This window comes from Quercus robur, chromosome 3 (genome assembly GCF_932294415.1).
Source record: "Quercus robur chromosome 3, dhQueRobu3.1, whole genome shotgun sequence".
Classification (NCBI taxonomy): domain Eukaryota; kingdom Viridiplantae; phylum Streptophyta; class Magnoliopsida; order Fagales; family Fagaceae; genus Quercus; species Quercus robur.
The window spans coordinates 62693368-62720806 of record NC_065536.1 but is presented as its reverse complement, the minus strand read 5'-3'; the positions used below and the strand labels follow the sequence as shown (position 1 = coordinate 62720806).

General features: G+C 32.9%; 4 protein-coding genes and 1 long non-coding RNA gene across 6 annotated transcripts; 1 reads left to right on the top strand and 4 right to left on the bottom strand.

Moving 5' to 3' along the window:
* Positions 1-1772: 1772 nt before the first annotated feature.
* LOC126718790 (glutathione S-transferase U10-like) lies at positions 1773-2800 on the bottom strand. Its single transcript, XM_050421142.1, has 2 exons — positions 2441-2800; positions 1773-2305 (listed from the first exon to the last, which is right to left on the bottom strand). The coding sequence occupies exons 1-2, from the start codon at positions 2762-2764 to the stop codon at positions 1943-1945; spliced, it is 687 nt and encodes a 228-aa protein (XP_050277099.1). The 5' UTR covers positions 2765-2800; the 3' UTR covers positions 1773-1942.
* On the top strand, positions 2446-12825 carry LOC126718796 (uncharacterized). Its single transcript, XR_007653050.1, has 2 exons — positions 2446-2592; positions 12664-12825. It is a non-coding gene; the product is annotated as an uncharacterized LOC126718796 (long non-coding RNA).
* LOC126718788 (glutathione S-transferase U10-like) lies at positions 11695-12882 on the bottom strand. Its single transcript, XM_050421140.1, has 2 exons — positions 12512-12882; positions 11695-12197 (listed from the first exon to the last, which is right to left on the bottom strand). Exons 1-2 carry the CDS (start codon positions 12833-12835, stop codon positions 11835-11837), a joined length of 687 nt encoding a protein of 228 aa, XP_050277097.1. The 5' UTR covers positions 12836-12882; the 3' UTR covers positions 11695-11834.
* Positions 12883-17920: 5038 nt separating this feature from the next.
* On the bottom strand, positions 17921-23754 carry LOC126718786 (glutathione S-transferase U10-like). 2 transcript variants are annotated; one of them, XM_050421138.1, is made up of 2 exons: positions 23325-23754; positions 17921-18313 (listed from the first exon to the last, which is right to left on the bottom strand). In XM_050421138.1, the coding sequence occupies exons 1-2, from the start codon at positions 23646-23648 to the stop codon at positions 17936-17938; spliced, it is 702 nt and encodes a 233-aa protein (XP_050277095.1). In that variant the 5' UTR covers positions 23649-23754; the 3' UTR covers positions 17921-17935. The 2 variants fall into 2 exon arrangements, with proteins under 2 accessions (XP_050277095.1, XP_050277096.1); XM_050421139.1 differs by lacking the exon at positions 17921-18313 and adding an exon at positions 22546-23042 and having other exon boundaries at positions 23325-23748.
* LOC126718792 (glutathione S-transferase U10-like) lies at positions 18800-21181 on the bottom strand. The gene is made up of 2 exons (XM_050421145.1): positions 20823-21181; positions 18800-20127 (listed from the first exon to the last, which is right to left on the bottom strand). Exons 1-2 carry the CDS (start codon positions 21141-21143, stop codon positions 19768-19770), a joined length of 681 nt encoding a protein of 226 aa, XP_050277102.1. The 5' UTR covers positions 21144-21181; the 3' UTR covers positions 18800-19767.
* Positions 23755-27439: the final 3685 nt, after the last annotated feature.

Genomic DNA, 27439 nt, shown 5'->3' with positions numbered 1-27439 from the left:
TTGAAGTACACAAGTCAATCATAATCAGGTGTATAAGAGATCATGATGGATTTTAGTTGTAGAAGACTGGTAGAACTGTAAACTACTTCTGGAGAGTTTGGCGTACCTTTAGTATTTTTTTATTTGAAAGTGTTCTTTTGTTTTAAATACACAATAGCAAATAGTAGTGGGTTTTAATCTTCACTTTTTAATTAGTTAGTGGGTGATGTAGTAGTTTTTCATTACAACAAAAAGAGATTTCACTTAAAAAAAAAAAAGTACCAGAGATAAGCTATTTAAACTTTGGAATTTTGGGCAATAAAGGAGAAGAAAAAAGTAATTTTATTTAGCATACTTGTTCATTTTAGCAAGCCCCCTTAATATCTGTAGGGTTGGCCTCATTTGTAGACTTGCGTTCTTCCTCCTATTTGGGTTCTCTTGCAGTGATGTCTTGGATGGACGGTTTCCTTGGTCAGCCCTTGAAGTCTGGGAACATTGTGAGTTCATAATTGGAATGTTGAGAAGAACTACATTGTTGTAAAATTGTGCAAAATACATTAGGTTGCTACAAATCCACCCAACTATGTCCATCCTAGTTTGCTTCAAATCCACCCAACACCGCTCAATCACCGCCACCACAACTCATCACAACACATGATATTCCAATCACAAAATCAACCAAAAACAAAGGAAAATCAAATCAAAAATCAATCCAAACCCAAAATCAACCTTCAATGGAAAACTCAACAACTTAGAACCAAAAATCAAACTTTTAACAAAAAACCCATCAACCCAAACCCAAGTGCTTGGGAGCTGCAGCGAAGGAAAAGATCAAAAAAAAAAAAAAAAAAAAATGAAGAGAAAAGATCATGGGAGAGGAAGTAGAGATGAGCTGTGATTTTGTGATTATGTGGTGGGGGTTAAAACTGAGTGGGAAAGGAAACTTCTTTGAAGCTTCCTAGTTTGCAAATATCTCTACAATATGATTTAATTACCAAAGAATCATAATTGAGTTTTTTTTTCCCCCAAACAAAGCTGATGATTTTATTTGGAATTTTATTTAAGTCTATATTAAAATTTTTAATTCAAATCAGTACTTTTTTTTTAACAAAAGTTTTATGTCATTCACTATATTAATTGTAAATAAATATATATTCAGTGCGTAACCTTGAAACGACACATTGAAATATTTCATTGATGGTGGTATGATGGTCGGAGACACCAATCTGTCAGCAATTGTCGGAGCCACTATTTTGGTGGTCTAGCCATCGGTGTTGGTGGTATGGTGGGTGGAGGCACCAATCCGGTAGCAGTCGTCGAAACTACTATTCCGACGATTTGACCAATGGACCTCCGGCACAGGTGGCTCCATTGGCCGAGCTACCAATTTTGGTAGTTTACTTGAAATATAAGTTTAAATTAAAAAAGTATAACCATTAGAGAAAATAATAAAAAAATTAATAAAGAATAAATATTTTATTGAAATATCTTCTAAAATAAATTGACCAATGTGGGTGTTCTAAAAAACTAGTTGTGTAAAATAGAAAAAATAGATTTTTATATTAAAATAGATAGAAATTTTTACACAAATGATGTGAACACTCTAAGGGCTACATGCTGGATATACACTGATTTCTAGCTTTAAGAAAAATCATACAGCCATACAATGACAATGACTATTAAGAAGCATCCTTGAGAAAAGTCTACCTTCTCTCTCTGTAATTTTAACAAGCTGCAATTTCTAACTTTAATGGAAATCTTTCTAGCATATGCGAGTTGTAAGCATTGAACAGTAGAAACAAAACACTCAGCCAACCCTTTATAGAAACCAAACAGTAGCACCATAGTTCTGCTTACATTTATTTTTTTGGCTAAGAGACAGGATTTATTTCTAACAACTAAAAGGTACAACCATCATCAATCAGAGCTTGATACATGGTAAACCTGTCTTTCCGCTTCAATATTAAGCTTGAGTAGAATTAAGCCAGACTCTGAGCATGGCAACCACTTTGTCATGAGGCGGTAGTGTCTCCTCCATCAGAGGGCAGTTCTTCAGAGCATTGACCCATGAGAGAAACTTTGGGTTCTTTTCTGATAAGAGTACCACATCCATGGCCTCATCACCAGCTTTGTAGTTGCATCCATGTGAGCCAATAGAGATACCAAGATACCCTAAGCTCTCGCCATTGAAGAATGGGTTCTGCCCCGGAAAATCCTTTTCAATACCTTCTTCAAACACCTTAAGCAGTTGGCTCAAGTCTTCAATGGCTTTCTCTCTTTCCTCCTTGCCTTTGGCCCCGAAGATGATGTAGAAGATTGGCACAACCTGATGATACCAAAATGCTTTTATTAGTGTTCAATACACCATTGCATCTGCCGTTTATCCTAAAAAAAAAAAAAAAAAAAAAAAAAAAAAAAACACTATAGCATCGAAATTGTGTGTGAGAGAGAAAAAACCCACCTTTTGATCATAATAGTTGGCCCAAAAACGGACTTTTGCCCTTTGGTGAGGATCCTCAGGCAATAGTTTTGGGGTGGTATTCCAGCACTCTTCTATGTATTCAAGAATAATTAGTGACTCAGCAATGGATTTCCCATTGTGAACAAGTACAGGTACTTTCTTGTAGACTGGATTGTGGCGAAGGAGCAACTCACTTTTGTTTTTCAAATCTTCCTCCACATACTCATAGGGTATGCCTTTTAGTTTGAGGGCTAGCTCAACTCTAGTGCAGGGATTGCTGGCCCATGTTCCAAACAAGACAACTTCACCTTGCTTCTCCTCCATTCTCTCTCTCTCAGTTAGCTTTCTTTTAGACTGAAAAGCCTTAATTTATAGAGTTCATATGAGAAATTTCTTCCAATCATCTTCATCTTTTTGGTCAACAAGTTTTGTCTGTTTGGTTGAGGAAGCTGACCAGGAAATTAATGAGGTTGACCGATTAGAGATCTAGGATCCATGTGTTATACAGTTTTTATAATCAGATAAAGAAGCAGGAAAAACGTATTGGCTTACGCAAGATTATTGGCCTTCGGCCCTTTGTCCAAGCTATTAATTGAGCCCACTATTTCCACTCAGCCGTATGGAGTGCTCTTGAAGTAGGAATGTCTATTTATTTTTTTGGACCACACATGTTCAAGCAGAGACGGAGCCAGAACTTAGAGTTAGGGGGATGGTTTTGCTGTTGGTTGTGTGCAATGACTTCGGCCTTCAACTTTATTGTTACTTAGTCGCTTAGCTGCTAGTTGTTTAAAAAATTTTAAAGAGTCAAATTGTTTGTTTTAAGTAAAATTGGTTGATTATGATTAATATATATATATATATATATATTTTTTTTTTTTAGTTTATCGTTGATAATTTTTGTTGTTGTACTAATTTTTTTGGGTTTGTATATTTCTTTTTTAGATTTTAGACTTATAAACATTTTTTAATGGTCTTTAAAATGTGGAAAATGGTTTGAACTACAAACTTTTTTACAAATTGTTGATAATGTAAGTGGTGAGCCCAAATAAGAACCAAAACTCTTAAAAGAATCAATAATATTTTTAAGAGATCAAAAAGTGTAATTTTCTAAAACAATATTGCTAAAATTAGCACCCATGTATATAATAATATTTTTTTTTAAAAAAAATTGGGGGATGGGGGGGGGGGGGGGGGGTGGGATTCCAACCATGGCTCCGTCCATGTGTTCAAGTAGGGGAGGGGGACGTGAATTCAAGTCACAAATATGGATTATTACCAAAAAAAAAAAAAAATTGTCATTATTACTAAACTATCAATTGAAATACATTGCAAGCTCATATAGTTAAAAGTTAAACTATATCGTAACAATGAAATGATGATGCCAAGAATTTAGCTGATGTGCAGCTCATACTTTAGCTAAATAGTTTCTTAAGTGTAATGCTTTTGGCTCTTTTGATTTGGATAGCTGTTCCTCTTGTTTTGAGTTTGTTATCAAAAGTGAATTATGTTCTTCTGTATATATAGCTTTACCTTTTCTCTTGTAAATAAAGTTTTTATTCATTAAAAAAAATTATACAACAAGAAGTGGCTTTTTTATATATCCATTATTCGATAAACAACATAGGATATTCATATCCATTTTATTCAGTGACGGCTCCAGAATTTTTTTTTCAGGGGTGTCATTAAGAAACTTAAATTAATAATAATTTAATAAAAATAGTATTTGAATTTATCGAATTATGGACAAAAAAAATGCAAATACAAGAAGTTTGAAAAAGAAAAAGAAATATATGAAGTTTTACAATTTCCTTTTAAGAGTTTTCATATTCTGAAATAGTTACATGATAGTTCATTATTAATTGTCATTATTTATTATTAATATGGATAAGTGTGACCATTTTATTTTCTTAAGTTTGTACAACATTTTTAATTTTATTCAATTGTTATTTCCTATTTGTCATTTTTTTATAAAAAAATATTTAAACTAAATGACAAAACTAAATCCATTGGCATTGTATTAATTATTGACCCATATAGCCACATTCATTTATACATAAAGGATCATGCTAACGAGTGCCCTTAGGGTACTCGTTAACAATCAATTTTAGGAAAATTTTTACATTACATTTATGGGAAATAAAAAAAGCTGTCAAAACATTAATTGTTTTTTTTTCTTTTCCCATAAAAACTTTCTTTAATTGGATTGTTAATAAGTGCCCTAAGGGCACTCGTTAGTATTTCTCATACATAAATAATATATTAAGGTGGCATTTGGATACGGACGAAAAGCCAGCGTCTGCATTTGGCGTTTCCTTCTATTTTTTTTGGATGCATGCAGATTACACTGTTCAGGAGACATTATGCATGATTTATGTACTGTTCACGGGACTCACAACCACTTTATTTAAAAAAATATTAAAAATGGGTCATACGACACTATTCATACATTTAAAAATTATTTTGTTACAGTGTTTTTAGTTTTCAATTTTTAGTTTTCGCAAAATAAGCGGTATCTAAATGGACCTCAGGTGTTTACTTAACCAATCAAATACTTGATACATCATTTGTTTTTTTAACAATATACACACATGTAACAAACTCTTTGTATTTTTTAATTATTAAATTATATAAAGTTATATTATATTTATAATACACACACAGAGATTACAATTCACACAAATAATATTATGAAAAAATTAATAAATAACGCATACAATCAATATTACATGCATATATAATATAAATTTATAATAAAGAGAGATACTGATTTAGATTAAAAAAAAGAAAGATGAGATGATATTCATGAGATTGAGATTAGAAATCAAATCAAAGAGAGAAAGTGAGAGTATTTTGTATTATTTTGGGTTTTGAGATTGGCCGATCTGTGTTGTTACTTGATTTTGGATTGAGCTATGATCGGAGGTGAAAAATACTTTTAAGTGTAAATCAAACTAATAAAACAAATATTATATATATATATATAAATAATATTTTTTAATTTCCAAGTCAAGAGGTTCATTTGAACCTTGAAGATAATGTACAATTGCCCTTGCTATTATTTAAGTAGCTAGTATATGATTGGATTTCCTTTAGCCTAAGCATCAACCTCAAGGAGATTGGCCCAAATACTTTCCTCTCATCTCAACAACCAACTTGTCATGAGGTGGGAGCATTTCCTTCATCAATGGATGGTTTTTTAGAGCTTTCAACAATGCCATAATTGTTGGGTTCTTTTCGGGGCTAAAAACCACAGCAACAACCTCATGAAAAGCTTCGTAGTTCCATAAAGTTGTGCCCATTTAAGATAAATGTATCTCTTTGTTACAATCTTTTGTTTCAAGGGAAGATCTTTTGATTTCAACTGTGTTGCTTTTGTACATAAGTTCATCTTATTTTATGATAGGCCAAAAAAAAAATTAACCCATTGTGATAAATTAATTGATTAATTAGCCAAGTTTATTAATTAATCAAATTAACATGCAAAGCGTGTGGTAGCATAAACAAATTACCAATAAATAAATACAACGGAAAATAAATTTGACATGGTGATTTGTTTACGAATGGGGAAAACCTAACGGCAAAAACCCTACTGGGTGATTTTCAGGTCACCATTCCCAAAATTGCACTATTATCATAATGGTTACAAGTAAAGAAATCCCAGTACCCCTTATACCAACCTACAGTTGAACTCTTACCCAATACCCAATTGGACTTGTTCTGTAATGACAATTTCCCCTTTTGATGCACGGCTCCCAAGTACGTGACTAACCAATTGTGCGGATCCCAGTACGCGACTTTAATCACCAACTAGAGAAGGTTGTTGGCTGCAAAGTTCTTCAGTTCATCCCAACGATGAAGATCAAGAAGATGCTTGGTCACAAAACCCTACGGTGCACAAACACAGTAACTTCTTCACAAGAATGATGAACTAAAGCAAACTCTGTCTCCGGTTATAAATGGCTTGAACAAACTTTGCTCAACACTTGTGCAACTTGTGAACTCTTTGACGACCCTAAAAATAATCTTTTTATATGTTTAGGGTTGTGAGAAAAGAAAACCCAAACACATAATCACGGATTAGAGTTAAAACAGAACTGAAATTTTGTTTTTCATAAAGCTCGATAGATACCTGTCTGTTGAGATGCTGTCGAGCAGCTGTCGAGCCACGGGGCTGAAACAGCTTCTTAAGCTCGATAGATAGTTAGCTGTTGAGATTTAATGAACAACACTTCTTCAGCTTGAATCTTGGACAGACTTGCATGTCTTCAACACTTGATCTTGAAACACGGTTTTTTGAAGTATTAAACACATCCTAAATCTACCCAAATACAAGTAAAATGCGTTTTGTTAAAGAAAAAGCTAATTACATAAAATAGTGACATATATTCCTAACAAGTGATTCACATATGTCCTAATATTTTATTTTATGTTTGGAGGGATATATGTTTTTATTCATTTGTGGTTGCACCTAATTATTTATTTAGATTGCCTACATCCCCTTGGTGGGGATGAAGCTAATTCGTAGTTCTTATATTGAGGTTTTAGATTTAAAATCCTCAAATATGATTTTGTCCGATATAAATGATGGACATTTAAGTCAAAGACTTGGTATTTAATTAAGTATTGACTTAATTTTGTTTTGGGTGAGAAAATTTATTTTAATCTCAAAGATAAATCAAGGACCCATGTTTTTATGGATTTTGAACCAAGGATTCTCTTTTTGAGAAATTGAATGTCCGAGTAAATTTCCCTTTCTTTCATTTGCTTCTTTGTAGGAATTTTAACAAGCAATGATATTTTGATTGAAGTTTCCAAATTTAATTAAGGGAAAGAAAATTCCTTTGTAGCAATTTTATTTTTATGAACATGTTTTAGAAATTGGGAATCGAAAAATTTCCTCACATCAATTTTATAGTCATTTTATTTTGTGAATTGGAAACTCAAATTTTGTTTAAGGAATCAGGAATCTTAAGAATTAGTCATATTGGATTTTGAAGGAATTAAAAACCCCACTTTATTTAAAATAATTTTAGGAGTCAAGGACTCCATTAAGTGAATTATTTTAAATTGGTAAAATCAATAATTCCAAATTGTTTAATTGGTGGAATTACTAAGTATAATAGTGGAACCAAAGATTCCATCAACTTGTTTAAATGGAGGAGAGTCGAAGACTCCAATTTTTAAATTGGTAAAGTCAAGGACTCCATATAATGGTAGAATCAAGGATTCCATAAATTTGATTCAAAGTGGTAACGTCAAAGACTTTATTTGTTTGTTTGATTTGTAGAACTTCAAGTTTCATATATGGAGTTAAGAACTTCTCATGAAACTTCACTCTATTTGTTTTACCAAAAAGAATTCAGTTTTAAGGAAGAGGGATAGAGAGAAATTTAGAGAAGAAATGGACTAATAAAATCTCATATATAAACCTATTGCTTCGTGCTCCCCCTCTTCACTTACTCTCTCCTTTTCTTTTCTCTTTTCACTCTCTTCTTTTCTTTTCTTTTTTCTGCTTGAAAATGCTTTGTCCGTGTATCTCTTTTTTCTTTTTGGTGTGGACTGTAAGCTTAGGCTGCCATAAACAACCCCACATCTTTTGCACGTGATGTGAGTGTGGGATTTATTTAGTAATTTTTTTTTCTTTTTATATCATCCTTATATTTTTTTTGTTTGCACTATTTGTTTTTATAATTGAATTTTTTAATTTTGGAGGGCATTTTTTTGGTCCTACAAACTTGTCCAAAATTTATATTCTTTAATAAATCTTGCTTCAACATTTTTTAAGTAACCATTTTCTTTATTTTGTTGAAATAATATTTCTAGAATTGCATGTATGGCTGTTTGAGGCATTGATTTATAGATTTCCTTTTGTGAGATCTTTTGCATTGTATTGTGGTGTTTGGTGGGCCAGAGAGCACTTTAGTCAATGGTGATAATGGAAAGATTTGAAATTTTATTAGAGTTGGACTAAATGTTTCTTGATCAAAATCTTGGAGAAGAAGTCAAAGAATTTGTACATAGTTCAAGATTTTAATGGTAAAATATGGGATAAGAAAATTGGCCTAGCATGATAGCAACCTTTGTCTTCTGGCGACATGAAATTAAGAAAGAGCATAAGAACTATGTTACATGTACAATGACTTACATGTTTCATAACAAACACTTTTGGCCTGTATCCTTAAAGGATTGATCAAATAGTTTTTAGGTTTAGGTAATCCATAAGATCTTAGATTTTAATCTATTATTTAATGGGCAAAGCTTGAGTCAAGTGTCCTATTGCATTAGACCCATCATAATGGTGACATGTGCTTATTTTTGACCACGTATCATTAATTAACCCAACTGGTCTAGTGTACCCAAACTAAGTCCTTATCCAACCGTTCGGACGGTGATATCTTCTTATTTGTAATTATCTAGTTTGTGTAGGACAATGATAGAGGGAATTCCACTCACTAAAAACAAAAGAAAGAAAAAAAAAAAAAAATTTGGGCATCCACTTTAACTGGGTTAACAATCCGAGGTTATCCATGATTAAATTCAAACTGCAATGTCCTGGAGTGGGCTTGCACCTGGTTTATACTTGACTTAAAAGAAAGGACCCAAGTAGATGCCCAACATATTTTGACAATATACATGGGTTTGCTTGAACCCTTCCTTTGTTCCATGTCTCATCTTCAATCTTCTAGTGTTGTGATGAGAATTTTTCTAACAACGAGTTAACTTCCCTTATTAAGTATCACCAATATAATGGTCACCTAGGTTGTTTTCTTTCAGTTAAACTTACAATTAGTTAACTTTCCTTATTAGATATCACCTATCATATTGGTCGGCTAGCTTGTTTTCTTCCAATAAAACCTACATCAAACTCTGTGGATTTAGAAGCAACCACAAATTTAGAGTGTAAAACGCATTTTAGCCTACTTTTTTCATTTGCTCTAGTTTACATTTTAGCCAACTCTAGTTTTAAGAAGTAAACAGTAGAAACAAAACACATAGGCAACCCTTTATAGAAACCAAACAGTAGCATCATAGTTCTGCTTACACTTAAAATTTTTTAATATGTCTGGCTCAGATGCCTCATAGGCATTGATTTGCCATTTACAGTTAATGTTTTTCAATCACCTCTGCCTGATGATTTCCAATGTGTGATGCCACAACCCTACTCCCAAAGGCTATCTCTCCGCTCACTCAAACGATTATTTATTTTAGGTACAATTCCTCACTGATGTGAGTTATGTTGCAAATTTTCAATGAGTGGTGCTTGGTTTTGAAGTACAAATTCAATCGTAATTAGGTGTGTAAAAGATGACAATGAATTTTAGTTGTAGAGGACTAGTAGAACTGTAGAAGCTATTTTTGTAAACTTTGGAATTTTGGGCAATAAAAGAAAAAAAAAAGGAATTTTATTTAGCATTCTTGATCATTTTAGCAAGCACTTCGTCGTCCTTAATATCTGTTGGGGTGGCCTCAAGGGAGATGATTTCATACCGTATTGGCCGGTATATCTTGTATCGGTGCGTACACTAGTATAGAAATGTTGGTATTTTGTACCAGTTTAAATACCGGCTGTATAAGACCTGTTTCGACTATACCGGGATGTATACTGGGTTTCGGCCAAAAATTAGATAAAAGACCCGAAAAAAAAAAAGAAAGAAAAAGAGGTCGATTTAACACACACAGTAACCCAGAAATTCTCCTCCTCACACCAATTTGGGATCTCTTCATCTTGGCCTCACACTGGTGATAGCGAATCTGGCACGAGTGATAGCGAATCTGGTTGACAATGAATAGCGGCACCGACATTGAAGCAGTGAAACAAAGTTGAATGCCTGATCTTAGAAAGAGGGAGAGAGATCAAATCTGAAAACATGTTTTGGCTAATGGAAGGGAAATAGTCCCATGTTGGAGAGAAAAATCTGAAAGTTTATGCGGTGGGAAAAGAAATATAGCAATTCACGTGCGATAGAGAGAGTCTTGGAAGTTTAAGGGGCTGTTTGGTGTGGCATTTTAACTAATACTTTTTAGTATTTAAAAAATATTACACGTATTTTCACACGCTTTTTCACTCATATATATTTCTAAAAAATACAAATAACGTTACTAAAATAACGTTACCAAACGGCCTCTAAATTGTGTGAAATGGGAAGTTGGGCTAGTCAGTAAGTTAACGTGTGTAGAGTAAAAAGCTAACAAAAGGTACTTGAAAGATGGAAAAAATTTTGTGTTCTTTGGTTTTATCACCCACCATTTTAGTTTTTCTAATCATTTAATCTTTTTCTACCAACTCCCTCTCGCGTAATATCTCATTTCTCACCTACTACTCCTTTTTTATTTTCTTTTTTTGTCTTATACTTTTATCTTTGTTCATATTTTTTATATTAAACTTACATCTCTAGCATTCGGGAATGCAAAAAAAAAAAAAAAAAAAAAAAGCCTATTTTACATTTTCAAATACTACTTTATCTATTTTACCAACCCATTTTACAACTCACTTTACATCTCAGTTTTATTTTTACATATAACCTAATAAAATAATATAAATTATCTAATAAAATAATAAAAAGTATTATTCTCTCTCTTTTTCCCTCACTCACTTTTTCTCTTCACACACCACATATTAAAATAATATATATTTTTTTACAATCTATGAATAGTAAGGTTGCATATTTTTTTTAAGTTTTCAAACTCGGATGGAGTGGATTATGAGTGGCTTAGGTTGTAAAATAGCATCTGAAAGGTGTTTACACACCTCAATGCTAGTGCTCTTATAAGCTTAACAAGTTTAATAGCTTAACAAATTAACTTTGACCAAATAATTAAAGTTATAAATAAAAAAATAATAATAATTTATTTATTTTTAAAATATATACAAATAATATATATATATTTTAAATAGCGATAAACCCGAAACGGTACACCGATATTGAAATATATCGTTCTGCTGGCTAAATCTGTACAGCCTCTTGTGAGATTGACTTCCTTGGATTGTTTCCTTGGTCAGCCCTTAAAGTCTGGGAACATTGTGAGTTGATAATTGATTGGAATGTTAAGAAGGGCTACATGCTGGATATACACTGATTTCTAGCTTAAGAAAAAACCTACAGCCATACAATCACAATGACTATTGAAAGGCATCCTTGTGAAAAGTCTCTTCTCTCTCTGCAATTTTAACAAGCTGCAACTTCTAACTTTAATGGAAATCTTTCTAACATATATAGTTTTAAGCATTGAACAGTAGAAACAAAACACCCATAGAAACCAAACAGTAGCACCATAGTTCTGCTTACATTAATTTTTTTTGGCAAAGAGACATGATTTATTTCTAACCATTAAAAGGTACAACCATCATCAATCAGAGCTTGATACATGGTAAGCCTGTCTTTCCTCTTCAATATTAAGCTTGAGTAGATGCGAGATAGACTCTGAGCCTGGCAACCAATTTGTCATGAGGCGGTAGTGTCTCCTCCACCAGAGGGCAGTTCTTCATTGCATTGACCCATGAGAGAAACTTTGGGTTCTTTTCTGATATGAGTACCGCATGCATGACCTCATTAACAGCTTTGTAGTTGCATCCATTTGAGCCAATAGCGATACCAAGATACCCTAAGCTCTCGCCATTGAAGAATGGGTTCTGCCCTGGAAAATCCTTTTCAATACCTTCTTCAAGCACCTTAAGCACTTGGCTCAAGTCTTCAATGGCTTTCTCTCTTTCCTCCTTGCCTTTGGCCCTGAAGATGATGTGGAAGATTGGCACAACCTGATGACACCAAAATGCTTTTATTAGTGTTTGCACACAAATGCTACATAATTGGTTGAAGTAGCAAATCAACAAAAAGGAGAGTACAAATGTTTGTTTATTTTATTTTTATAGAATTAGTTATCCTAAGGGGCAAGGTCTCCATCTAATGTTTTAGTGTACTGGATGAGATACAAGATCAACACTAAACCAATTTTGAATATATATCATGTTCATATCGTGTTCAATACACATAATCTGCCGTTTTTCCTCAAAAAAAAAAAAAAAAAAAACTATAGCATCGAAATTGTGAGAGAGAGAGAGAGAAAACCCACCTTTTGATCGTAATAGTTGGCCCAAAAACGGACTTTTGCCCTTTGGTGAGGATCCTCAGGCAATAGTTTTGGGGTGCTATTCCAGCACTCTTCTATGTATTCAAGAATAATTAGTGACTCAGCAATGGATTTCCCATTGTGAACAAGTACAGGTACTTTCTTGTGGACTGGATTGTGGCTGAGGAGCAACTCACTTTTGTTTTTCAAATCTTCCTCCACATACTCATAGGGTATGCCTTTTAGTTTGAGGGCTAGCTCAACTCTAGTGCAGGCACTGCTGGCCCATGTTCCAATCAAGACAACTTCACCATGCTTCTCCTCCATTCTCTCTCTCTCTCTCGCAGTTGGCTTTCTTTTAGACTGAAAAGCCTTAATTTAAAGAGGAAGCTGACCCGGAAATTGATGAGGTTGACCCATTAAAGATCTAGGATCCATGTGTTATACAGTTTTAATAATTAGATAAAGAAGCAGGAAAAACGTATGGGCTTACGCAAGATTATTGACCTTCGGCCCTTTGTCCAAGCTATTAATTGAGTCCACTATTTCCACTCAGCCATATAGTGTGCTCCTGAAGTAGGAATGTTTATTTATTTTTTTGGACCACACATGTTCATATAGATATTTAGTAGGGGAGGGGACGTGAATTCATGTCACAAATATGAAGTACTACCCAAAAAGAAGAAGAAGAAGTCATTATTACTAAACTATCAATTGAACTACACTGCAAGTTGATATAGTTAAAACTTAAACTACATCGTAACAATGAAATGATGATGCTAAGAATTTAGCTGATGTAGCATCTCATACTTTAGCTAAATGGTTTCTTAAGTGTAATGTTTTTGGCTCTTTTGATTTGGGTAGCTGTCTTTCTTGTCTTGAGTTTGTTATTAGAAGTGAAGTATGTTCTTTTGTATATATAGTTTTATCTTTTCTCTTTTAAATAAAATTTTTTATTCATTAAAAAAAATTATACAATAAGAAGTGGCTTTTTTATATATCCATTATTCGATAAACACCATAGGATAGTCATATCCCTTTTATTCAGTGGCGGCTCTAGAATTGTTTTTCGGGGGTGTCATTAAGAAACTTAAATTAATAATAATTTAATAAAAATAGAATTTGAATTTATTGAATTATGGACAAAAAAAAAAAAAAATGCAAATACATGAATTTTTTTTTTTAAAGAAATATATGAAGTTTTACAATTTCCTTTTAAGACTTTTCATGTTCTGAAATAGTTATATGATAGTTCATTATTAATTGTCATTATTTATTATTAATATGGATAACTGTGACCATTTTATTTTCTTAAGTTTGTACAACATTTTTATTTTTATTCAATTGTTATTTCCTATTTATCATTTTTTTTATAAAAAATATTTCATTGTTTTTATAAAAAATATTTAAACTAAATGACAAAACTAAATCCATTGGCATTGTATTAATTATTGATCCATATTGCCACATTCATTTATACATAAATAATATACTAAGTGTCTACTTAACCAATCAAATATTTGAAACATCATTTGTTTTTTTTAACAATATGCACACATGTAACAAACTTTCTGTATTTTCTAATTAATAAATTATATAAAGTTATATTATTTTTATAACACACACACATTCACACACATTACAATTCACACAAATAATATTATGACAAAATAAATAAATAGTGTATACAATCAATATTACACACATATATAATATAAATTTATAATAAAGAGAGATACTGATTTAGATAGTTAAAAAAAAAAAGATGAGATGAGATTCATGAGAATGAGATTAGAAATCAAATCGAAGAGAGAAAGTGATAGCATTTTGTATTGTTTTGGGTTTTGGGATTGGCTGATCTGTGTTGTTACTTGATTTTGGATTGAGCTATGATCAAAGGTGAAAAATACTTTTAAATGTAAATCAAACTAATAAATTTTTTTTTATATAATATTTTTTAATTTCCAAGTCAGGAGGTTCATTTGAATCCTTGAAGATAACGTACAATTGCCCCTGCTTTTATTTAAGTAGCTAGTATATGATTGGATTTTCTTTAGCCTAAGCATCAACCTCAAAGAGATTGGCCCAAATACTTTCCTCTCATCTCAGCAACCAACTTGTCATTAGGTGGGAGCATTTCCTTCATCAATGGATGGTTTTTTAGAGCTTTCAACCATACCAAAATTGCTGGGTTCTTTTCAGGGCTAAAAACCACAGCAACAACTTCATGAAAAGCTTCGTAGTTCCATAAAGTTGTGACCATTTAAGACAACGTATCTCTTAGTTACAATCTTTTGTTTCAAGGAAAAATTTTTTGATTCAAACCACATTGCGTTTGTACATAAGTTTATTTATTTTTATGTTTGGAGGAATATGTGTTTTTATTCATTTGTGGTTGCACCTAATAATTTATTTAGGTTGCTTATGTACCCTTGGTGGTGGGGAAGAAGCTAATTCGTAGTTCTTAAATTGAGGTTTTAGATTTAAAATCCTCAAATATGATTTTTCCGATATTAATGATGGATGTTTAAGTCAAAGACTTGGTATTTAATTAAGTATTGACTTAATTTTGTTTTGGGTGAGATAATTTATTTTAATCTCAAAGATAAATCAAGGACCCATGTTTTTATGGATTTTGAACCAAGGATTCTCTTTTTGAGAAATTGAATGTCTGAGTAAATTTCCCTTTCTTTCATTTGCTTCTTTGTAGGAATTTTAACAAGCAATGATATTTTGATTGAAGTTTCCAAATTTAATTAAGGGAAAGAAAACTCCTTTGAAGCAATTTTAATTTTATGAACATGTTTTAGAAATTGGGAATCGAAAAATTTCCTCACATCAATTTTATGTTCCTTTTATTTTGTGAACTGGAAACTCCAATTTTGTTTAAGGAATTAGGAATCTTAAGAATTAGTCATATTGGATTTTGAAGGAATTAAAAACCCCACTTTATTTAAAATAATTTTAGGAGTCAAGGACTCCATTAAGTGTATTATTTTAAATGGGTAGAATCAATAATTCCAAATTGTTTAATTGGTGGAATTACTAAGTATAATGGTGGAGCCAAAGATTCCATCAACTTGTTTAAATGGAGGAGAGTCGAAGACTCCAATTTTTAAATTGGTAAAATCAAGGACTCCATATAATGGTAGAATCAAGGATTCCATAAATTTGATTCAAAGTAGTAAAGTCAAAAACTTTATTTGTTTGTTTGATTGGTAGAACTTCAAGTTTCATATATGGAGTTAAGAACTTCTCATGAAACTTCACTCTATTTGTTTTACCAAACAAAAATTTAGTTTTAAGGAAGAGGTATAGAGAGAAATTTAGAGAAGAAAGGGACTAATAAAATCTCATATATAAACCTATTGCTGCGTACGTGCTCCTCCTCTTCACTTGCTCTCTCCTTTTCTTTTCTTTTTTCGCTCTCTTCTTTTCTTTTCTTTTTTCTTCTTGCAAATGCTCTGCCTATGTATCTCTTTTTTCTTTTTGGTGTGGACTGTAAGCTTAGGCTGCCATAAACAACCCCACATCTTTTGCACGTGATGTGAGTGTGGGATTTATTTAGTATTTTTTTTCATATATATCATCCTTATATATATATATATATATATATTTTTTTTTGTTTGCACTATTTGTTCTTATAATTGAATTTTTTAATCTTGGAGGGCATTTTTTTGGTCCTACAAACTTGCCCAAAATTTATATTCTTTAATAAATCTTGCTTCAACATTTTTTAAGTAACAATTTTCTTTTTTGTGGTTGAAAATTTCATATTTCAAGAATTGCATGTATGGCTGTTTGAGGCATTGATTTATAGAGTTCCTTTTATGAGATCTTTTGCACTGTATTGTGGTGTTTGGTGGGTCAGAGAACACTTTAGTCAATGGTGATAATGGAAAGATTTGAAATTTTATTAGAGTTGGACTAGAGAAGAAGTCAAAGAATTTGTACATACTTCAAGATTTTAATGGTAAAATATGGAATAAGAAAATTGGTCTAGCATGATAGCAACCTTTGTCTTCTTGGGTGACAAGAAATTAAGAAAGAGCATAAGAACTATGTTACATGTACAATGACTTACATGTTTCGTATCAAACACTTTTGGCCCGCATCCTTAAAGGATTGATCAAATAGTTTTTAGGTTTAGGTACTCCATAAGATCTTAGATTTTAATCTATTATTTAATGGGCAAAGCTTGAGTCAAGTGTCCAGTTGCATTAGACCCATCACAATGGTGACACATGTTTATTTTTGGCCACATATCATTTACCCAATTGGTCTAGTGTACTCAAACTAAGTCCTTATTCAACCGATTGGACCGTGATATCTTTCTATATATAATTATCCAGTTTGTGTAGGACAATGATAGTGGGAATTCCACTCACTAAAAACAAAAGAAAGAAAAAAAAAAAAAAAAAATCTGGGCCTCCACTTTAACTGGGCTAATAATCCGAGGTTATCCATGATTAAACTCAAATTGCAATGTCTTGGAGTGGGCTTGCACCTGGGTTATACTTGACTTAAAAGAAAGGACCCAAGTAGATGCCCAACTTATTTTGACAATATACATGGTTTTGCTTGAACCCTTCCTTTGTTCCATGTCTCATATTCAATCTTCTAGTGTTGTGATGAGAATTTTTCTAACTAGTTAACTTCCCTTATTATCACCAATATAATGGTCATCTAGGTTGTTTTCTTTCAGTTAAACTTACAATTAGTTAACTTTCCTTATTAGATATCACCTATCATATTGGTCGGCTAGCTTGTTTTCTTCCTATTAAACATACATCAAACTTTGTGGATTTAGAAGCAACCACAAATTTGGAGTGTAAAACGCATTTTAGCCAACTTTTTTTCATTTGCTCTAGTTTACATTTTAGCCAACTCTAGTTTTAAGAAGTATACAATAGAAACAAAACACACAGGCAACCCTTTATAGAAACCAAACAGTAGCATCATATTTCTGCTTACACTTAAAATTTTTATTTTGCTAAGAGAGAATTAAAAGGTGCAACCATCTTCAATCAGAGCTTAATGCATGATAACCCTTTCTTTCAACTTCAATATTAAAATTGAGTAGACTTATGTTAGAAATACTGAATGATTGTATTGTATTTCTCAAGTAATAGAATATACATAAGTGCCTTTATATAGGAGGCAAAGTGTGCAGTACAAGTAAATGTGCTATACAAGTAAACAAGGTGGGCCTAAAGCCCACATAACCTAATACACGTTAATAGCCCCCCTCAAACTCAAGGTGGATGTGAGACCAACTTGAGGTTGTCAACCAAAGTGCGAACCATGTTAGAAATACTGAATGATTGTATTGTATTTCTCAAGTAATAAAATATACATAAGTGCCTTTATATAGGAGGCAGAATGTGCAGTACAAGTAAGTGTGCTATACAAGTAAACAAGGTGGGCCTAAAACCCACATACCCTAATACACGTTAACAACTTAAGCCAGACACTCAACCTGGCTACCAATTTGTCATGAGGTGGTAGTGTTTCCTCCAACAGAGGGTAGTTCTCCAAAGCATTGACCCATGAGAGAAACTTTTGGTTCTTTTCTGATATGAGTACCACACCAATGGCCTCATCAACAGCTTGGTAGTTGCATGCAAGTGAGCCAATAACGACACCAAGATACCCTAGGATCTCCCCATTGAAGAATGGGGACTGCCCTGGAAAATACTTTTCGATACCTTCTTCAAACACCTTAAGCAATTGGCTCGACTCTTCAATGGCTCTCTCTCTTTCCTTGTCTTCGGACCCGAAGATGATGTAGAAGCTTGGCACAATCTGATGACACAAAATGATTTTGTTAGTGTTTGCACACAAAAGCTACATTATTGGTATGAGTATAGCAAATCAACAGAGAGGAGGATACAATTTTTTTTTTTTTTTAAATTTAATTTAATTTTTATTGAATTAGTTAACCAAGAGGCAAGGCTTTTGTCCAATGTTTTAGTGCACTGGACTGGATATAAAATCAATACTTGACTATTGATTTTGAACATATGTCATGTTCATATCGCGAGTAGTGCATTGGAGCATTAGAATTGAGAGAGAGAACTCACCTTTCGATCATAATAGTTGGCCCAAAAGCAGAGTTTCGCCCTTTGGTAAGGATCCTCAGGCAATAGTTTTGGGGTAGTGTCCCAGCACTCTTCTATGTATTCGAGGATAACGAGTTACTCAGCAATGGATTTCCCATTGTGAACAAGCACAGGTACTTTCTTGTGGACTGGATTGAGGCTAAGGAACAACTCACTTTTGTTTGTCAAATCTTTCTCTACATACTCATAGGGTATGCCTTTTAGTTTGAGGGCTAGCTCAACTCTAGTGCAGAATGCGTTGGCCCATGTTCCAAACAGGACAACTTCACCTTTCTTCTCCTCCATTCTCTCTCTCTCAGTTGGCTTTCTTTTAGATTCTGAAAAGCCTTAATTTAAAGAGTTCATATGAGAAATATCTTTCAATCATCTTTATCTTTTAGGTCAACTAGTTTTTTCTATTTGGTTGAGGAAGCTGACCAGGAAATTGATGAGGTTGACCCATTAGAGATCTAGGATCCATGTGTTATACAGTTTTTATAATTAGATAAAGAAGCAGGAAAAATGTATAGGCTTCAGCATTACAATTGTTATAGTAGTAAAGATGAGCCAAGATCTAATGTGAATGCAGTGGAAGTAAACCAAGGCCTTCGTCCAAGCTATTAACTGATTCCACAATTTCCACTCAGCCATATGGAGTTCTCTTGACTAGGAATGTTTATTTATTTTTGGATCACACACGTTCATATAGGTATTTAGTAGGGGAGGGGGACAGATATGGAGTACTACCAAAAAAAAAAAAATGTCATTATTACTAAACTTTCAATTGAAATACACCACAAGCTCGTATAGTTAAAACTTAAACTATATCGTAACAATGAAATGCCGATGTCAAGAATTTAGCAAATGTAGCAGCTCATACTTTAGCTAAATGGTCTCTTAAGTGTAATGTTTTTGGCTCTTTTGATTTGGGTAGCTATCCCTCTTGTTTTGAGTTTGTTATCAAGATTGAGGCTTGATCCTCTATAGTGTTTTACTTTTTCACTTGTTAATAATGTCTTTTATTCATTAAAAAAAAATTATACAATAAGAAGTGGTTTTTTTACATATCCATTATTCGATAAACACCATAGGATATTCATAACCCTTTTATTTAAGTAGCTAGTATATTTAGGATTTCCTTTAGCCTAAGGATCAAACTCAAGGAGATTGGCCCAAATACTTTCCTCTCATCTCAGCAACCAACTTGTCATGAGGTGGGAGCATTTCCTTCATCAATGGATGGTTTTTTAGAGCTTCCAACCATGCCATAATTGCTGGGTTCTTTTCAGGGCTAAAAACCACAGCAACAACCTCATGAAAAGCTTCGTAGTTGCAAAAATGAGAGCCCACAACAATATCAAGATATCCCAAGGACTTGCGTTCAAAGAAAGGAAATTCTTCTGGAAAATCCTTTTTGATTCCTTCTTCAAACACCTTTAGCAACTCGTTGAATTCTTTGATTGCTTTCTCTCTCTCTTCGCCTCTAGACATGATGATGGGTAAGAGTCTTGCCATAATCTGCTAACAGGGTGCATGTAATTAGCATTTACTTAAAATCATAAAGAGAGCCCAATTTTTCAATAAATAATAGTTGAAGTTATACAAGCTAGGCTCCTTCAGAGTAATGATATACGTGCATTTATCCTCTTATTGCGTGCAAATCCCACAGTTATACAAGTGTGTAGGAGTAGGACCTACACATTATGTGAGAAATGATGCATATATTTGATATGTGAAATACTTTCTTCTTTTAAGGAGGACTTGAGACTTTTTATTCTTATTCAGAATATGTTTGGAACAGAAGGAGAGGTAGGGAACAGAGAGGAGGAGGGTTGAAAGAGGAAAATGATTGGAATATATATTATTTATAAATTTCGTTCACTTCCCTTTTTTTTTTAGATATTTGTTTATTTTTTGTTTGTTTGTTTGTTTTTATTTTTTTATTTTTAAAGTAGAGTTATTATCACCATATTCATACCTAGATAAGGTATCATAATTAATTAGGCATGCGGTGGGATACAATTTTTTCTTTTGTTGATAATTTCCTATTTGTTAAGTCTATTAATATATAGTTCTAAACTTCTATATGGACAAATTGAAGTTTAAACAAATGATTTTACAATTTTTTTTAAATGACAAATATATAGACTCTAGTGCTACTTATTATTTTTTATAAAAAAAAGTAATAGCATAAGTAATTAGGTACTACCCACCTGGTGATCAACAAAGTTGACCCAAAAGCGAACTTTAGCCCTTTGGTAAGGATCCTCTGGCAGTAGTTTTGGTGTGTTATTCCAGCACTCATCTATGTATTCGAGGATTACAAGTGACTCAGAATTGGGTTTGCCATTGTGAACAAGTACAGGTACCTTCTTGTGTACAGGGTTGTAGTGGAGGAGTGACTCACTCTTATTTGTTAGATCTTCTTCTACGTACTCATAAGGTATGCCCTTGATTTTAAGGGCTAACTCAACTCTCTTGCAGAAGGCGCTGGCCCATGTGCCAAACAGAACAACTTCATTTTGCTTCTCCATTATGATCTCTCTCTCTCTCTCTCTGTCTTGTATCTTAAATATTGGTGTGTAATGCATGTATGGCTGTTTGAGGCATTGATTTATAGAGTTACTTTTGTGAGATCTTTTGCAATTGTGGTGTTTGGTGGGTCAGAGAGCACTATAGTCAATGGTGACAATAGAAAGATTTAAAATTTTATTAGAGTTGGACTAGATGTTCCTAGAACAAAATCTTGGAGAAGAAGTCCTAAGAATTTGTATTTAGTTCTAGATTTTATTAGTCAAATAGGGGATAAGAAAAGTGGCATAGCAGCCTTCGTCATCTTGGGTGACAAGAAATTAAGAAAGAGCAAAAGAAGATTGTTATATGCTCATATTATTAAATGATTGATAAAATGGTTTTTAGGTTTATGTATTACATGAGATCTTAGATTTTAGTTTATTATCTGATGGGCAAAATTTGAGTCTAATGTTCAATTACATTGGACCTATCACAATAGTGAAATGTGTCCATTTTTAGCCATATGTTATCAACCTAATAGGTCCAGTGCATCTAAGCCGAGTCCTTATTAAACAGTTTAGACCATGATATCTTTTTATAATTACCTAGTTTGTGTAGGACAAGGATTGAGGGGATTACACTCGCTAAAAATGAAAAAGAAAAAAAAAAAAAAAAAAAATCTAGGCTTACACCTTAACTGGCTAACAATCCAAAGTTATCCATGATTAAACTCAAATTGCAATGTCTTGGAGTGGGCTTGCATCCAGGTTATCCTTGACTTAAAACAAAGGCTCCAAGTACATGCCCAACATATTTTGAACAGTTCAGACTATGATATCTTTTTATAATTACCTAGTTTTTGTAGGACAAAGATTGAGGGGATTACATTAGCTAAAAACGAAAAAGAAAAAAAAAAAAAAAAAACTGGGCTTACACCTTAACTGGGCTAACAATCAAAAGTTATCCATGATTAAACTCGAATTGCAATGTCTTGGAGTGGGCTTGAGTCCAGTTTATACTTGACTTAAAACAAAGGCTCCAAGTACATGTCCAACATATTTTGATAATATACATGGGCTTGCTTGAACCCTTCCACACAATTCCATGTCTCATCTTCAATCTTCTAGTGTTGTGATGAGAAATTATCTAACAACTAGTTAACTTTCCTTATTAAGTATTACCTATATAATGGTCACCTAGGTTGTTTTCTTTCAGTTAAACTTACAATTAGTTAACTATCCTTATTAGATATCACCTACCATATTGGTCAGCTAGGTTGTTTTCTTCCAATTAAACATACATCAAACTCTGTGGATTTAGATGCAACCACGAATTTAAGTGTAAAAGGCATTTTAGCCAACCTTTTTCATTTGCTCTAGTTTACATTTGAGCCAAATCTAGTGTTAAGAAGTGAACATGCAGTAGAAACAAAAAACATAGGCAACCCTTTATAGAAACCAAACAGTAGGATCATAGTTCTGCTTACACTTAATTTTTTTTATTTGGCTAAGAGACAAGGATTTATTCCAAACAATTAAAAGGTGCAACCATCTTCAATATTAAACTTAAGTAGACTTAAGTCTAGCACTCAACTTGGCAACCAATTTGTCATGAGGTGGTAGTGTCTCCCTCATCAGAGGGCAGTTCTTCAGAGCATTGATCCACGAGAGAAACTCTGGATTCTTTTCTGATATGAGTACCACACCAATGGCGTCATCAAAAGCTTGGTAGTTGCATGCATGTGAGCCAATAACGATACCAAGATAACCTAGGATCTCGCCATTGAAGAATGGAGACTGCCCTGGAAAATCCTTTTCAATACCTTCTTCAAACACCTTAAGCAATTGGCTCAAGTCTTCAATGGCTTTCTCTCTCTCCTTGTCTTTGGACACGATGATGATGTAGAAGCTTGGCACAATCTGATGACACAAAATGCTTTTATTAGTGTTTGAACACAAAAGCTACATAATTGGCAGTAGCAAATCAACAAATAGGGGGATACAATTTTTTGTTTTTGTTTTTGTTTTAAATTAAATTTAATTTTTATTGAATTAGTTAACCAAGAGTCAAAGCGCTTCTGTCCAATGTTTTAGTGCACTGGACAGGATACAAGATCAATACTTGCTCGATTTTGAACATATCTCGTGTTCATATCGGGTTTAGCGTACTAGAACACTAGAGTTGAGAGAGAGAGAACTCACCTTTTGATCATAATAGTTGGCCCAAAAGCGTAGTTTTGCCCTTTGGTAAGGATCCTCAGGCAATAGTTTTGGGGTGGTATTCCAGCACTCTTCTATGTATTCAAGGATAACGAGGGACTCAGCAATGGATTTCCCATTGTGAACAAGCACAGGTACTTTCTTATGGACTGGATTGAGGCTAAGGAACAACTCACTTTTGTTTGTCAAATCTTCCTCCACATACTCATAGGATATGCCTTTTAGTTTGAGGGCTATCTCAACTCTAGTGCAGATTGGGCTGGACCATGTTCTAAACAGGACAACTTCACCTTTCTTCTCCTCCATTCCTCTCTCTCAGTTGGCTTTCTATTAGACCGTGAAGCCTTAATTATTGAGCTCATATGAGAAATTTCTTCCAATCATCTTCATCATATTGGTCAGTCAACAAATTTTTTTTATTTGGTCTTTTCATATGTGGTTGAGGAAGCTGACAAGGAAATGGATAAGATTGACCCCCCATTTGGGATCTCAGGTCCATGTGTTTACATGATTATGTTTTTTTTTTTTTTTTTTTAATTGGATAAAGAAGCAGGTAAAGGCTTACGCGAGATCATTGACCTTCATTATTATAATGGTTTTTAGTAAAGATAAGCCAAATGTGTATACAGTGGAAATGAACTTACAGAGAGCCCAGGCAGCTAATAAGTCATTGTAAAGGTCACATTGAGTAAAAACCTCCTATATTTTTTGGCCTTCGTCCAATTTCAGGAAAAAAAAAAAAGCATTTCTATTGAGTCCACATGGAAAAATCAGCCATGGAGAGTGCTCTTGTAGTCGAAGGAATTTTTACCATTTGTTTTTGAGTGATCATGCACGCTCATATTGGTGTGTTTGTTTGCTTCTTTTTTTTTTTTTTTTTTTAATAAATTAAATAAATAAATAATTAATATATCTTTTTAATTTGATAGTTAGGAAGAGAGATTCAAATCATGAGCATCTTTGTTAGATATATTGAGTGGTGTCAGTTGAGCTATAAGGCTCTTGGCTATGCTCATTTATGTATATGTTTTTGAAGTGTAGTATCTATTGAAAGTTCAATTAGTGTATAAAACACTATGAATGTTTAGACCCCCAAATTACAAATTACCAATTCAAGCTTAATGTCAAACAATTAATATGCGGAATATAAATATAAGCTTAAAACAGAATTGATGAACAATCTAAACCAAATAAAATTACATTTACAGCAGAAATTAAATGGAAAAGATTAAGGGAAGAGAGATGCAAACACAAGGACAACACTTGATGTGTTATCGAAGAAGAAACCGAAACCCTCGGCGTAAAACCTCTCCGCCGACCTCCAAGCGGTAAACAATCCACTAAAGAATGTAGTTGGGATACATGAACAGCAGAAGACCTTCCAAGCCTAATCTACCCAATGTACCTAAGCCCTCCAAGCTCCTACTCCAACGAGGTTACACTGAACCTATTTCTTCTTTAGCTTGCCAAATTCCGCTATTTGACCATAGCATCTACCAATATGAAATTGGTCCCTTCTTAACTGCTTCCCAAACACCAAATGTCCTCCTCACAGATATGGGTATGGTGAGAAAATGTTTTGGTAATGTACCTCTCAAGAATTTGACAATAGAGGGGAAGAGAGTAAAGGAATTTGAAGAGTCTCTATGTAAAGATTGTGGATGAATCAATCTTGTTTTTCTTTAGGTTTTCTCTCTCAAAATTCTCTTTAGAAGCTCTCTCAATATCGTGAGTATAAGGGTAAATATATAGTAGGGTGAGAAGAAATGTGAAAAGTCAGTTTTTCCCAAACAAGGTGTTCTGGCAACTTGACCTCGTGACTGGATTGAGTCGCAAGTTCAAGTTGTGAGCTAATGGCCTGGCCAGCCTGGGACTTTTGTCCTGTAGTGCAATTGCTGGCGCGACTCTTCAGCTTCTGGCATGCTTGGCACGTGTGCAACTTTCTGGCGGCTTGCAAGCTGCGAGCCACCCACGAGATCTAGTTGCGAGTCCCTGCTTCTTTGCACAATCTTGAGCATTTCTTCACACTCTCTCACACACTACCTTTACATGATTCCCACCTAAATACACGGTTACTAATTGCTAAAATACAAGCAAATTTGGCACGGAATAAAACTAACAAGATGGTTGATAAAATTCAACCTTACATCTATTATTATCACGCTTCAGTTGACCCACATCATCATAGCATTTTGGTCAACTTCAGTCTATTTCAGCCTATTTTGGTTTATCTTTGTCCAACTAGGTTTATTTTTGTCTATTTGGTCCATTTTTGGTCTATTTTGGTCCGCTTTAGTCCATTTTGGTCCATTTAGTCTATTACAGTCCATTTCAGTCTATTTGGTTTACTATGGTCCATTTCAGTCTACTTTGGTTCATTTGGTCCATTTTGGTCCACTTTTGTTCATTCAGTCTACTTTGCTTCATTTCTATCTAGTTTGGTTTATAGTTTATTTTGGTCTATTCGGTCTAGTTTGGTCTATTTCGGTCCACTTTGTTCATTGACAATTATGTCACATTCTTAGCACAATATAGGTAAGTTCTTGATATAATTACATTTTTCTTATGTTATTTAAGTATTTTATTTTATTTTTCTAATATAGATGATGAATTTAGTTATATTAATTTGATTTCTTTTTTAGGTCATTCAAGACGTATGGAGAATGAATTGTTTGTAAAGAGTACTAGAACAAATTTCAACAACACATTATATTGTTTACAAAATATTCCATCTTATATAATAATTGAATGTAAAATACATTATGTTTCTTTAAGAAATAAAATACTAAATTTAAACCACTTTCAAATAACAAATATAGATAGCTTATACAGACTAATTTGTCATTCCTAAATAAATGTGTGTACAACAAAGTGTGTGAATAAGTTTTTCCCCTTTGATAACATTTTTGCCTCATTTAGAATGCTCCTCTAAGCATAGGATGCTTTTGAACTCATCTTTCTTTGCCTCCATCACCGTTATATTTGAGAAAAATTTTTCTTTAAAAGTTCTACTAAACAGGGATTGTTGATTTTTAAGTAGCCTCACCATGTTTGTTAATGCTTCTATGTTTTTTCTTTTGGAATTAGTTGATACTAATTCATATTTAGTAATTTGCATTTTGTGATATTTAGTGGTATGTAAAAAGTTTATTTTTGTGATATTTTAAAATTTAAATTAGAAGCCCTCCATCAAGGAAATAAAATATAAATAAAAGTTTGACCATATTTTTTAATTAAAAAAAAACATAACATTTGTATAAGTTAATAGGATCATGAGATTGTGTTTTGATTTTATGCCCTTATTATTCTTGTTATGTTTATGTTTTGTTTATTATTTATATTTATGTGTAGCATAAATGAAATGATATCCATAATAGATATAATATAATTTAATACATAGAGCAAGCTTAGTAATGTATTATTAAGAAAATCACATCTACAAAAAGGATGAAGATCTACTAAGTTTATTTTGAATTTTATATTCTCATATATTAATGTTTGTTTATTTATTTACAATTTTGATTGGATGAATGCATGATGAAGACATAAATTAACAAGTTAAATACAAAGTACATAAATTAGCAAAACTTTTAATTACAAGACCACCATATAGAGTAGTTTTATTGTTCTACAAAACAATATAACTCAAGCCTATATAACATAGAAAAATAGAATAGAAAATCAAATAAAAACACTCAAGAAGTTGTCATTCAAGGCTATTGAGAATTTTGGAGTACTTATGTAATTTTTATTCCTAGAAATTATGGAGCAATAGTAATGTCAATGAAATTATGGATGACATCCTACATATATTTTTCTCTCAAACCAAATGGACTTACCCCCTTAAAGTAGATTTTTTTAGATGTCTGACCCATATTTGAATCATTGAATTATTATATACATACCTTCTTCATTAACCAAATAACATATCATAATACAATCTTCACTATGCATTTACATGTGTCTATTAACAATTTGAATAATATCAAGTGTAATTTTGTGATGAGTTTTTGATTATCATGAAAATTTCTTTTAAGAGGTTGAGAATTTTGAATAATATATTTAAAACTTAAAGAGCTAAAAATATTAGCATATTC